At 40.3% G+C, this 14,743-nt stretch overlaps 1 protein-coding gene across 15 annotated transcripts in view; it reads left to right on the forward strand.

The window, feature by feature from the left end:
- The first annotated feature begins 1,068 nt into the window (after positions 1–1,068).
- DNM3 (dynamin 3) overlaps positions 1,069–14,743 on the forward strand; it is a 607,865-nt gene continuing 594,190 nt past the window's right edge. For 7 of the 15 annotated variants that reach the window (XM_063627331.1, XM_063627330.1, XM_063627333.1 and 4 more), the window contains exon 1: positions 1,102–1,410. In XM_063627331.1, the coding sequence (XP_063483401.1) occupies positions 1,250–1,410 (161 nt within the window). In that variant the 5' untranslated portion in view covers positions 1,102–1,249. Of the gene's footprint in view, positions 1,411–10,631; positions 10,679–14,743 lie in introns of those variants that run through there. The other 8 variants (XM_063627329.1, XM_063627332.1, XM_063627326.1 and 5 more) reach the window with 2 other exon arrangements.

The following is a 14,743-nucleotide window of genomic DNA, read 5'->3' on the forward strand; positions in this document are numbered from 1 at the left end:
AGAAGGAACTGTATATTAAATGCTGAGATTACAAATGATGACTTCAGTTTTGAATAAATTGAGTCTGTAGTACTTGTAGGACACTCAGGTAGTAGTCTGGGCCCCTCTTGGAGTAGTCTAAGTTGCAGAAGAGTGACAAGGTCTAGCAATGTAAACTTCTGTAGTCGCCAGCCTTTATGCAGAGTTAAAGCTATGGGAAAGTCCTCAGGCAGAGGACAAGCATTAGACAAGAAAATGCCCATATATGAAACCCTGAGAAGCATCAGTATTTGAGGAGCAGACTAAAAAGGAACTTTCTGTGGAGGCTAAGAGAAGCATGGCCATTTATCTTTGTGTCCCGATCATCAGGCACAGGACCCCACACACAGTCACTTCTCAGTGTGCTAAATTTCACAGAATGCGTCCAGGGTACCTGGTTCTGGATAGACCCGGTAGAAGGAGATAGACCGGGAGGGCAAATGGCATGAGGAGTCTCACAGGCCAGAGTGATTAAAGGAGTGTATCGGGGCAGGTAAACCCTACAGATTCTACCTGTGCTTATGCAGGGCTGGGGAGGACGAGTCATTACAGATGAAGAATTAGGTAAGGTCAGACCACTCAGGGCCTTAGATGGATGTCACATTGAAGAATTTAGACTCCAACAGGCCTGCCACCCTGGGAGGAGTCATCGCGGGTTCTGGAGAAGGGCGTGACAGAGGAGATTTCCTTTCGGGAAGTGTAGTCTGGCAGCGGTGCCCCGGTGGTGGCGGCGGCGGTGCTGCTCTTGCTGGTGACCGTGTGGCGTTGTTAGCAGCGATAGTGCTTTCCACTGGGCTTTGGCTTGGTAGCCGCTGAAAGAGAACAACGCTGCCGCTGCTGCTGATTTCATGCCATTTCCTGACCCGGCGCTGTAACTTGGCCTCTGAGCCTTGGCCACAGAACGCAGAGGCCGTGGCATCTGGCCGCAGCTGGGAGGCAGTGCTTGCGCGCCTGGCCCGGTGGTCCTCTGGGAAGCCCGGGGCGGGGCAGCCGCGGGGCGGGGGCGGGGCGTCGCGGAGCGAGGCCTCGCCCCTGCTCGCCCGCGCAGGCGCGCTGCGGGCCGTTAGCTGTCAGAGCCAAGCGGCGGGCTGGCGGCGGGCTCCGACGTCTGCGCCAGAACCCGGCTGGCTAAGCCCGGCGCAGCAGCAGCAGCCAGGGCAGCGCGGCCCCTACTCCCTGTCAGGTCGTAGAGGCGAGCAGGAACCAGCTGGTCGCCGGCCCCTCGGGCAAGATGGGGAACCGGGAGATGGAGGAGCTGATCCCGCTGGTGAACCGTCTGCAGGACGCGTTTTCGGCGTTGGGACAGAGCTGCCTGCTGGAGCTGCCGCAGATCGCCGTGGTGGGCGGCCAGAGCGCCGGCAAGAGCTCGGTGCTCGAGAACTTCGTGGGCAGGTGAGCGCGCAGGGCGCGGAGTAAGGATGCGGCAGGGGGCGACGCCGCTGCGGGCCGTTGGAACGTGGATGGGCAGCGGGAGCCAGAGGGTGGATGGACCAGGCGCTGCGGTGGAATGGGGGGCAGAGTAGCGGTGTCCGTGGGGCGGGCGGGGTCCTCCAGCTCTGGGCATCCTCCGTCCCCTGCCACCCCCTGCCTGGTGGCCCGCCTGCCTGCCTTTCATCTTGCGATACAAAGCCATTTCCTCCCTGTCCTCCAGTCGGGGAGTCGGGGGAGGGGTCCGCCCGGGGATCGACCCCCACCCCCTCGGTGCGCGCCAGCCCCGGGCAGCCTCCCTGCGTAGCGCGCCGAAAGCTTCCCAGTGCCCCTCTCCTGTTTTCCCGGCTCAACACCCACCTCCTTTTCCTGTCGCCCTCCGTGAGGCTCCCTGCGAGGCTGTGGGGCTTTATCCCCCGAGCCCCCTCCCTTAGGTGGAGATGCTTTCCTTCTCGCCTGGGTTCTCGTTCCTCTCAGCTGTCTACTGTTGCCTGCCTCTAGCTGGGGAGGCGGGGTGCGAGGAGAAAGACGTCGTTTGTTGTGGTGAAGCTTTATCCAGAGACGCTTCCCCACCATTCTCCCGGAGAGTCGAAGAATAAAAGGTGGTGTGTTTGCGTGTGCACCTATTCATAGCTCCAGGCAATTGTGAGAGAGCCCGAGGCACAGACTTGGCAGGGGTTGGACGTGGACTTGTGTTGTCCAGGTGCCATGTCATTCCTGCATCATCTCGGAACTGACCAGCATCTTTCTCGCACTCTCTCTGCGCCCCCTCCCCCAGCATCATCTTCCGTTCTCTAAGCTCCTATTTGTCTTGCTAGCCTTCAAGATAACATTCTGAATCTAAACTGTAGCTCTGGTTTTCCTTATGACTCTTAATACAGAAACAGCTAAGGAATTAATTTTTGAATTGGGAATCAGCATTTCTTCCACTGAGCAATTCATGAGGGATTAAGTTACCTTAATGGCCTTGCCTGAAGAGTGCAGACATTTGCTAAGAAAAGCCCATTTGAAAGCATTATGAAAGCTGAAATCTGTTTCCTAGTAGTAGAAAACCAGGTAGAAATGTACAGTATCCAAGAAAAAATGCTGGTGAGATTGTACTTTATTCTTTTTATTTGGCTCATTCGTGACTTGGGATGCAGAAGGTTCCTGTTTCTGTTCCTTTTTTCTTTTTTTGTTAGCGCTTGGTGGTGTGTAAAATTTAGAGCTGGATATTCCCACATTTCCTTTGGAAATGTTAGTGTTCATAAAGTACATATTTCTTTCTCTCAAATGATGTTCCATCTCTCAGATGATACTTTTTTTTTTCCTGTATGAACTAGAAAGATAAGAAACCTAACAAAGTAAAATTGCTGACAATTGGCTTGTATCCTTGAGTAATTCACTAAATCACTACACCTCATTTTTATATTTTTTTTGATTAATGAGCAAAGTGAAGGTAAAGCATTTTGCCTACGTCATCTTAGACTTCTGGTGAAGTGATGGATTTCAAACATAACAGTTACTTTCTTTGATTTGTTGCCAATGAAATTTACGAGATTTAAAGTGGCATCCAAAGAGTGAGTTTTGATAACATATTTTTGGCTTTCCAAATGCCAGGGCATTTTTGTCATGACACCTTAAGAGTTATTTAACTATTTTTGTTTTTTAAACAAATACTTAAAGATTAAAATTGTAAGTATTTCAAATGAAATTACCATATTTTTATGCATCTCCCATATATTTACTTGGATGAGCCTATATTGTATGTAAGTGCATTGTTTGTGGTTAGAGCTTTTGAACTTAATGTCAATTGTATGCACATACCACAATTCTACTTTCTAGGTTTTGAAATTCTAACATTCTTCCTAATGTTATAATAAAATTGTACACGTTTCCCCACACTAGCTATGTTCTTTTGAAATAATTTGAAAAAAGAAATGTAGAAGAGTAAAATATTTAAGCTTGAATATTTTTCAAGATGGAATAAAAAATAGGGACAAGTATAAAAATCAGAGCACTTACCAGAATGCATTAGTAATTTGTTGTACTTTAAAAAGTTTTACCACTAATTAACTGTTAGAACATCAAACCAAAGGATGACCATAGAGGAAGAAGGTCATTTAATTCATATGTAAAGTCTGTATTATATGTAGAGATAATACCTGCCTAGCAGAGCTTATATATTAAGGAGAAAATTTAATTAGGAAGGTCATTTGACTTTAATAAAGATTTCGGTCATTGAATTATTGAGGAATCTAATTTCTAATTATAAACCAACCTTAGGGAAAATGGAGTTTTCTATTTTGATAAGATATTCAGCCTAGGTGGAAAAAAATTGTATCCATTTTCTACTATAACATCTTAGCATTTTCTTTTCATTATCCAGGAATTTTGCAATAAAAATAGTTTCTTTCCTAAGGATGCAACTTTCCTGTTTTACACGAAACAGTTTTCATTTTAAGACTCTGATCTAATGTGCAGTTATTGAATGCAGCCATAAAAACCAAGGGTCATCACTTGTGTAAATTCATTGTGTTTGCTCTTGACTTAAGCTTCTTTTCTACAAAATAATGATGCATTTTCTCAACAATCCTCATTTAGTGGACTAACCGTATCTTCTCTCAGATAGTTTGTTATATTGAGTTTTTTTGGACACCAGTGAATGAATTCGGATGTGAATATGTTTACTTCATTTAGCGGTTGCTATAAAAGCTGATTTTTGGGTGACAGGTTTGAGATTGTTATGAATAAAATGAGTCATGAATGAACCACTTGTTTGTGATTTTCTTGCTGAAGTGATGAACTTGCATATTAATGTGATATAGCATGAGTAACCAGATTGTTCTTTTGGTGGTGCAGGATGAGATATATGCTGGCAATGAGAGGCAGCTTAAGATCTAATGAATAGAAGTTGAGACCTATAATCTGAACATAGGGGTTTACTAGCTGGCTTGGGTCTGCCTATTGGTCTGGTTTGTGTACAGAAGAATTGAATTTATTCAACTATTTTCATTATACATATACATATATTTATAGTGCAGTGGTGATGATAATAATGGTTAACATTTATAGAGTGCTTGTTATGTGTAGGTACTATTCTGGGTGCTTTTATATGAATAATCTCATTTAGTCCTCATAAAACCCCAAAGAGGTAGGTACTCTTATGATTTCCATTTTACAGAAGAGGAAATTAAGATTTAGAGAGTTTGAGTAACTCACTCAAGGATAATTTAATTTAATATAGAAACAGTGGAGCTAAGATTCAACTAGAGGTGTGGATCACCATAACCCATGCTCTAGAACCTCTGTGCCATATTGCATCCTCCATATTGAGGTTTACCATTTCCTCTGGTAAATACTTTTAACTGCTTTCTTGCTCCCTATATAAATGCTACCTATATTAATAAGAAGCTGGCCAGGCACAGTACTCATGCTTATAACCCCAGTATTTGGGGAGGCCAAGGCGGGAGGATTGCTTGAGCCCAGGAGTTTGAGACCAGTCTGGGCAACATAGTGAGATCTTGTCTCTACAAAAAAACCAAAAAAACTTAGCCAGGTATGGTGGAGCATGCCTGTAGTGCCAACTACTTGGGAGGCTGAGGTAGGAGGATCATTTGAGTCCAGGAGATCAAGGCTGTAGTGAGCCATGATTGTGCCACTGCACTCCGGCTGACAGAGCAAGACTCTGTCTCAAATAATAATAATAAACAAGAAGCTACTATGTTAATGATTTTATTAATATTTATTTACATATGTTTACCTTGCCTCATTTCACAGAAGATTTGCGGTGACCCCTTAGGCAGAAGCAACATTTATTAAAAGATAAGTGTTTTTCTTTGCTATATTAGACATTCTTGAAGAGAGTTTTAAAATGTAATTGGATTGTTTATTTAAGTATGTTTTTAGAGTGCATATAACTCATTTATAGAGGTGTTAAGTGAAAACTGTACTAGTTGCTAATAAGCAGATGTTTTAAAATGATACCCTTGTTAGAAATATTAGTTTTTCAATGCTAATTATACAGGCAGAAGAGTCCACATTATTTTATTCTAGTCTGAGTGGTAAATAGACTCTCAATTCTGCACAAATAGAAAAAGGTTTGTGATTAATGGGGATGAAATAAAATATTTAAAAAAGTGATTATGCTGATATTTTTCAAGAAATTGCTTCTAAGTATTATAGTTATTAGATAAATGGTGCTTACAATTAAAATGTCATAATTATTGAGAACCATACTTCATAGTTCCCAAGGTCTATAAATAAAGTGTCAAAACATGAACTTTTCTTCATGCAACAATGAATTGGTAGAACTTGAAATCACAAAAATATTTTTGCTGAATTAACATTATATAATATACTTTTAGGTTATCACAAATTCACAGTTGGTGGTACTTAATTACTACCATCAAATGAATTCTTTTTTTATTAATAATGTCTGAGAAGCAATACAACTAAGATAACTAGACTGGATAGGAGATCTCTGTTTTGGAATTTACTTATGATTAACAGTTATCCAAAAATGCACTTGATTTAACTTCTTTAAGAATGAAGTTGGGCAGTCACCCAGAACCTTGGAGGAATGGAAACTTAATATTTAGCTGGATTAGAGGGTAGGCTATTGGGTTCTCTATCAATGGAGTATACATTTAGAATGTTAGATATTCTTCTTAGGTAGTACCTTTTGCTACGGCTAGTAAGTTAAATTATGAAGTTTTATTTATTACTGTGATTTATTTTAGAGGGACTTCAAGTATCTAGAAAGAAATAGATTATTTTTTTCCTCTGCTATCAGAGCCAAGTCAAGACAGTCCCAAGCTCATATGCTATATAGAATGATCCAATTTAATTTTCTGTATGGCCAAAGTTTTGCAATTTATCCTAGTCCAAGTTTGCATTGCAATTTCTCACACTCTCTGCATTGATTTAAAAATTCTTATGGATTATGTTATACTAAATACATTTTATAAAGTAGACGGAAAAAGGGGGCCAACATTTGCTTAGCCATTATGGGGTAGCAGACATGGATTCTGCTAGATACTTTTCACACCTTCTATTCCTTACCTGTTTCCATATCCCCATGTCAACAGGGGAGAAAATTCAGGGTTGGAAAGACAAGTCATTCACCCAGGATCGTATGGCTACTAAGCAGCCAAGCTGGGATTCAGTATGACTCCTACTGGAACTCTTGAGAAATATGGACATATAAAACCAATGAACATGTATTTATTGAGTTCTAAGTACACTGGGTAAGAATATACAAGAAAATATGAATACATAGAAGCTGATGTATGTATAAAAAGAACTGACAGGATGAAGTATGAGACAACTTTCAGATGCGTATATAAAATGAAGGTAGTCGGATATAATGCAAACTAATCAGGATAAAAAATTATAGTATGTCAATTTATTTTTACAAAAATCCCTGAAAAACTACAGTTCTGAAATTGAACTGAATATAAGTGGAAAGTAGACAATATATGTGTTTCCAGTGTCATCTGGCAGCCCATATCATTTTAGCTCAAGCCTGCATGTACTGAAGTATCTATGTCAAAGCAGGAAGGTGGTGATCTGTGTCTTAGTTTCTGAGTTGACAACAAGGCATTGAATTTAGACTGTGACTTTATCACAAAGAGATACTGTGTATTGGAGAGGGCCCTAGAGAAGAGCAGCAGGAAAAAAAAAGAGATTGGAGAGATTAAAAATATAACTGGATGCAGTGAAGGTTAATTGAGAGTGGGGTGGATCAGATCAACTATTTTATAAGGACCTCCAAGGCACTAGAATTCTATTTTCCTTTTAAAGAATAAGTCATTTAGTTAAAGGAGTAGAATAAGTCGAAGATACAAATGTCAGGGAAAATGTCCTAAAGGCAAACCTGAAAATGGAATGAATTGTTTAGAATGGGAGGAGGGTAAAGGAGTTGACACTAAATGATTTGCATTTCATGAATTAAAAATCATTTCCAACAAATTACAGGGTTCATTAATACCATATTAATTACTCTGTGTGTGTGTGTGTGTGTGTGTGTGTGTGTGTGTGTGATCATAGGTAGCTTAGCTTTTCTTCCTTTAATAGTAGCAAGACTGGCATTTGATGACATTATTATAAGAAGCTTTCCTCTGGCTTGATTTTCTCTAACTTCCTGGAACCACAGTAGGATACAGAGAAACCAGAGATTTGCCCAAGGTCAGAATAACTCAGAGCTAGGTTTGGAACTTAATGTTAGGAACTGGGAGGCCTGTGCCAGTTCATCATCTTCTCTTCCTCCTGTTATTGTTTTAGAGCACCTCCCTCCAACCCTCACCCTGCCTCCTCCTTTTCCCATCCCTTTGCATTGGGCCAGCCTTTTTCTCTTCCGTGATACTCTCCTTCGTTACTCTTCTTGGTTGACCAGCAGTGACATTACATTTTATTACCTTTTTTTTCCCATACAGAATAGTGGAGACAGGGAGCAGAATTTTTCTCAGACTTAGGCAAGTTAATTTGACTGAAATAGTATACTCGTGAGTAAAGTGTGACTTTTAGGGAACAGATGGGCCCAGGAAAAGACCAAATAAGATATTGGATGTTTTTACACATTATTAATATTTACCCACCAGGTGGGCATTAGCTAGAAAGATATGCCTGAGATGGTCATCAATAGGCCTTGCTTAAACCAACACAAGCTTCTGAAAAGTTGTATGTAAATAAATAATCTAAATGGAAATGTTATAATTTAAACAAGTGGGTGAACTTTTAGGTAAAATAAAGATGTATTTGTGTAGCAAACCTGCATCCTTCAGTTTGCCTGTTTTCTATTCTTTTTGTGTGTGTGTTTGCATTCTTAGAGTGCACTGAGTGACACTGAGGTCCATCAATGTTATAGAGATTATTTTAACAATTTTTCAACAAGCATTAATATTGCATTGTCTTTAGTGTTAATTGATAATAAAAACAGAGCAGTTGTTGAGGAAAATGATGATACATTTAATTCCTGAATTATATGAATGATACGGGATTGCTTTAGATTTTGTTTTTCTCTAATATCCCTGCTGCGAGTCCTCTATTTCCAAGGGTTTAAAATGTACCTCAGTGCTCCTTTGTGACAGTGTGTCATTTTCATTTCCCACTGCTTCAAGGTCATGATATACCCATGAATAGCATATATATACATGATAGCAGTAGCTAGGTATCCTGAAGGACCTCATTGTTTATCCTTCCAGTGGCTTGGAATTGAAAGACTAATCTATTTAATAAGTAATTTGATGGGTGACTAAGCTTGTTTATGGTGCTTGTTTTTTTAGATTCCCCAAAAGTGAATATTTGAAGTGGAGTCATCACAGTGTGGTGATGGAGTGCAGGCTTTGCTGGCTGCCCTTGAGTCCTGCCTCTGACTCTCGCTGGTAGCATGGCTCCTCATTACAGAATCTAGCCTCACTTGGCCTCAGTTTCTTCATCTGCAAAATAGGGATTGCAGACTTCACCTTTTAATCTGTGTGTGAGTTCTGAGTAAGATAGTATCAAGTGCCTGGTCCATAGTATGCATTCAATAACTGATTGCTCTTAATTTAAATCTTTTATTTAGACTGGAAATTTTTTGAGTGTTTTAAAAACAAAAGTAAGTTGAGGCAGATGGTAATGCATATTTGCAAATTCTTTTTGTGAATGTTGGAAAATTACAGTTGCATCAAAATACTTACTTGTAGATAAGGCTAATAGAATATATTTGAGCCTTCTTTAAAGAAAGCATTGCCCACATTCGTTAGATGCATTATCACAATGTGTTCTTTTTTTTTTTTTTAAACCAATATATACAAAGTGAACCCAGTTTGTATACTCTTCCCTTCCAAGAGTTCCAAAGCAGTTTTTATCATTTCATTAATCCTTCAAATTTCTGTGAGAAGATAGCAAAAGCATGTTTTGTTTACTTTAATTTAGAAATAAAAAAAGATTAAGCTGGAAAAAAGGTAACATACTGGGGTCACATGGTGAGTACTAGAGATTAATGAACAAAATAGAATTAATAACAGATAATAGAATTAAAATGAATTTTTCTGACATTATTTTTAGCTTTCTCCTAGAGAATAGATTTTAAGGAAGATATTCGATTCTGTGATACAAAGTAAACCATTCTTAGCGTATTCCTTTTCTTTTGGAAATGTTAGATGAAATTGTAGGCAAAGATGGCATAGAAGGGGGAAAAACAATTGAGGAAGTCTAGTTGGCGAAGCAGGACTACTTAGCAAGAGTATGGTCTGAGCCCAAGGAAACCATCTACAACCAAGGGTTCAGGAGGTAAGGTGTAATTAGATCTTAAAAGAAGTACCGGGCACGGTGGCTCACGCCTGTAATCCCAGCACTTTGGGAGGCCGAGGCGGGCGAATCACGAGGTCAGGAGATCGAGACCATCCTGGCTAACACAGTGAAACCCCGTCTCTACTAAAAATACAAAAAATTAGCTGGGCGAAGTGGCGGGCGCCTGTAGTCCCAGCTACTCGGGAGGCTGAGGCAGGAGAATGGCGTGAACCCCGAGGGGGCAGAGCCTGCAGTGAGCCGAGATCGCGCCATTGCACTCCAGCCTGGGTGACAGCAAGACTCTGTCTCAAAAAAAAAAAAAAAAAAAAGAAGTACCAACGTTTTTGTAGTACATGTTGAAATAATACCAAATCACTCTTTTTTTCCAGTGGAAAGATTCATATTCTGATTTGATTGACATTCCCATAACTTGTTAACCATCAGTTTTAGCTCTGAGCTAGTTAGCTGGTTCTATTTGGAATTACATTGTTTTTAAGTTACTAGATATACCTCAGAAGCTTTGAAAAGAATGGCTTTGGGTTTCTTATCTAGTGGAGGTTTAGAACCCTGTATATGTGTGTCTGTTTATGTTTTCTGGTTAATAAAACTGAGACCCATTCTCTTCATATTTTGAAAAGAGGGGCAAAGGCTTGCGATTATTTTTATAGAAACTAGCATTCATGATTCTGAGTCCTACTACCAGGACAGCAACAATTGTGTGGTGAGATTTCTGTATTCTCATCTAAATACCAATAGAACGACCTGCATACTGAGGTCCTTGTAAATTCAACTTAAGAAACTTTAGCCTGTTTATTTAATCCTAAAAACATATAATGTAAAATGTGTATGTGTGGGTACTTGATTTGAATTATGTACTTTGAATGTTATATATTCTCTTAGGGCTTTTTTTTTTTTTTTCCCCAGAGTCAATTAAGAAGGGAAGTGGCAGAAGGATCATGAGTTCCTTGCTTGCAGAGTAAGTGGGGAGATGAGAAGGAGGAAGCAATGCTTTTGTGAGTGTCCACTAGATTGTAGGGACATACGAAGAGAAAAGACCGGTAAGGTTCAACCGCTGTGAGAATTAGGAGTATTTGTGAATGAGTTAGTTTGGGGTGGATTTGGTTCTCCCCCGCTCCCTGTGGCCGGTGGTCCCTGCATATTTGTTCAAAGTGTGCCACAGGTAAGCAAGGTAGCATGCCAAGAACAGTGAGAGCTGAGTTTAGTCTGGCCTCTGCTGTCATCTGCTGGTCTTCTCAGCTCTATCTGTCTGATTTAGAGGCCCCCCCTTGGTGGCCTTTGTTAGTACTTCACTGCACAGGAATCTACTGAACAGTTGGTTGCCTCATCTGTCTGCCCAACTATTTACAGCTTCCTTGAAGCCAGGAGCTGTGTCTCCTTTATCATTTTCCATAGTGCAGTGCTGGCATATGGCAGGAGCTAACTGAATGAATCAGCTACTTGACTCTGTACAAGCCATTTATCTAAGCTGAAACATACCTTTGTCATCAATAAATTGGTCGAGAATAGTTGAGTGGGCTTGGATTAGAACGGTGGTTGTTTTTTGAGACAGAGTCTCGCTCTGTCGCCCAGGCTGAGTGCAGTGAGTGGCATGATGTTGGCTCACTACAACCTCTGCCTCCCAGGTGCAAGCAATTCTTGTGCCTCAGCCACCTGAGTAGCTGGGACTACAGGAGTGCGCCACCACACCTGGCTAATTTTCATATTTTTAGTAGAGATGGGGTTTCGCTATGTTGGCCAGGCTGGCCTTGAACTCCTGACCTCAGGTGATCCGCCCGCCTCGGCCTCCCAAAATGCTGGGATTATAGGCGTGAGCCACTGCACCTGACCTGAACAGTGCATTTTAAACTGTAGATTGTGACCTAATAGTGGGCCATGATATCAATTTAGTAGATTGTGTGTGACAGTGTTAAACAAAGTATGGGACTACATCCAAGGTAGTTATAAGTACCACTTTGTGAAAGTTTTGTATTAGTTGCATATTTGTATATGCATACTTGGCTGCAACGTAAAATGTATTTCTTACTATGGGTTATCCTCAAAATTGTTGAATGCCGCTGGTCTAGATTAAATCTAATATTACTTCTAGTCATTTCTTTGGTTATTCTTTATTTAAATGGCAGGACATATCTTTTTATTAGAGAAGACACAATTCACACTATACCATTACTATTCCACTGGGATGAATTAAAATGGAAATAACTTTATTATTTTAAAAAAGCTGTCTTTTAATTGAAAAAGTGATATATGCATGTAATACAAATTCAGACATTCCAAAATACATTATATTTATACCATATAAATGCCTTTCCCCTATTGAGGTTTCTTAATAAGAGGTTTCATTTACCTGCCTATCTTCCAGATTACTTCTGAATTTATATTTTCTTTATATGAAATTTATTTGAGTTTTGAGGACAGAGAGAATTTAATAAACTTGTTTGTAGGTAGATGATACAACCAGTTAAGAAAGGACATGTTTGAAAATTCTTTTAGCAGATGGATTTGTCCATTTGCTGAGTCATTTACAAAGAATCATATGTTGAGAGTCCACAATATGCCAGGAATTGTGCGAGGCTCTGGTACGCAACAGCTCCTTCAAAGAGCTTGGTGATCCAGTGGGTACAGGATTGCTATGCACTGCGCTGTCAGGGTATCCAGGCTAACAATTCTTATGAGAGCCATTTGTCAGAGAATAGTTGGTGAGTTCATGATACTGTCTCTAAATATTTGAGGAGCTGTTACTTGGAAAAGGATTAGACTGACTCAGTTATCTCCCCAGAAGACATAATTAGAACAAATAGGTGAACGTTACAGGCAGACAGACTTAATGTAGGGGAGACTGTTCAATAGAACACTTTAAAAAATGGAATGGATTGCCTGTGAAACAGTTAAGTATTCCATCCCCATAAGGGTAGAGACTGGCAATTGATGACTTGCTGGCTGCTTGGCATGGTGTAGTCAGGAGAGGGGTTAAACAAAAGGACTTTGAAGGTTTTTTGTTTATTTGTTTGTTTTAAACAGTCTATGATTTGGCTTGATGGATGTCAGAGAGAAACCTAGCTTTAAAAAAATGTGTGTTTTCTATAGGTTATCTGTAGGTAGATAAGAAATGACAGACTTATAAAAGAGTTAAGACCTCTCTGGGTCTAGGCCTTCAAAAAATCATTATGCCTGTCAGTGTATGGATGTAAAGAAGCTGGATTCTCTCCTGGAATGGCTAATTCCATGAAGCAGCTGTGGTTAAGGGTGTTTTAGAGGTAAACTGTATTTCTTCTTTTTTTTTTTTTGAGACAGGCTCTAGCTCTGTCACCCAAGCTGGAGGGCAATGGCATGAAAACTGCTCACTGCAGCCTCGATCTCCCTGGCTGATGAGATCCTTCCACCTCAGCCTTCCAAGTAGCTGAGACCACAAGTCCGCACCACCATGCCCAGCTAATTTTTAAATTATTTTTTGTAGACACAGGGTCTCCCTATGTTGTCCAGGCTAGTCTTGAACTCCTGGGCTCAAGTAATTCTCCTGCCTTGGCCTCCCAAAGTGCTGGGATTACAGGCATGAACCACTGTGCCTGGTCCGTATTTATTTATTTATTTTTTTAAAAAGCTCAATTTTAAAATCTGCTTTTCTAATTGACCCAGTTTCTTTCAGTGGTATACCAGTCTAGAAACTTAAAAAATAAACATAGTTTAGTTTCCTTTTTTTATTTTTAAAATCTTCCTATATCTAACACATCTTGTAATTTCTTTATTCAAAACATCTTTTTGGTCCACCTTTTCCTCTTTATTTTCATTCTGACCATCAGAGTCTCAGCTGTCCTCCTTTCACACGTGGGATAACTCTGACAGCATCCTGCCCTCTCACTGTCTCCATTTCTTATTCATCTATTCCATGTAAATATTGCTGCTCTCAGGTTAATCTTCCAAAACACAAGTTTAATATCTCTGTCCTCAATAACCTGCAGTCCCCTCACTCTCCTTTAAAAATCTCTACTTGGTTTTCAAAACTTTCTGCCCATTCAGCTTTTGTTTTCCACTCCTCCCAGAGGTTTTCACCTCATTTTTTTCATCTTTTCTGTGTATGCAATGGCAATTTCTGATGACTTAAGAACATGCATAGCTTGAGTAGAGAATATTTTATGACCAAAAGGGGTTCAAACAATCAACCTATACTTGAGTTCCTACTTTGTGAAAGACACTGTTTTGGGATGGAAAAAAAAAATATTTGCCCTTAACAGAATCTAGTGTAGACTAGCATAGAGTGTAGTCAGAACTTACACAGTGTTGAGGTAAACAACATGTATTCTGTGGAGTCTGACTCCCTGAGTTAACATCCTAGTTCTGCCACTTAATAGTTCTGCGATCTAAGGCAATCACTTAACCTGCCTGTGCCTCAGCTTCCTCACTGGTACAATGGGACAATAGTAGTACCCTCCTCATGTGGTGGTTGTAAAAATTAAATTAATACATGTAAAACACTTAGGAGAGTGTCTGTCACATGGTAACATAGTTACCTGTTTATTATTGTTATTATTGGGGATGGAAGTTTAGACAGAATTTGGGTGCCTTTACAGGTGCAGAGTGTTCTGGATGATCAAAGGAAAAGAGCAATTTTTCCTTTTTTTTTTTTGAGACAGAGTCTCGCTCTTGTCTCCCAGGCTGGAGTGCAGTGGCAGGATCTCCGCTCAATCTATCAAATTCTTACTATTTAATGCCCATTTCAAATCCTACTAGTTTACATGAAATCTTTCTTGGACTCTGCAAAGAAAAATTGAAAGACCTCTGCCTCCCAGATTCAAGCAATTCTCCTGCCTCAGCCTCCTGAATAGCTGGGATTACAGGCACCTGCCAGCATGCCAGGCTAATTTTTTTTTTTTTTTTTTTTGTAGAGATGGGGTTCACCAGGCTGGTCTCAAACTCCTGACCTCAGGTGATTTGCCTGCCTCCACCTCCCAAAGTGCTGGGATTACAGGTGTGAGCCACTGTGCCCGGCCCAATTTTTCTTTTTTTAAAAATTATTATTTTAGGT

This window comes from Symphalangus syndactylus, chromosome 12 (assembly GCF_028878055.3).
Source record: "Symphalangus syndactylus isolate Jambi chromosome 12, NHGRI_mSymSyn1-v2.1_pri, whole genome shotgun sequence".
NCBI lineage: Eukaryota > Metazoa > Chordata > Mammalia > Primates > Hylobatidae > Symphalangus > Symphalangus syndactylus.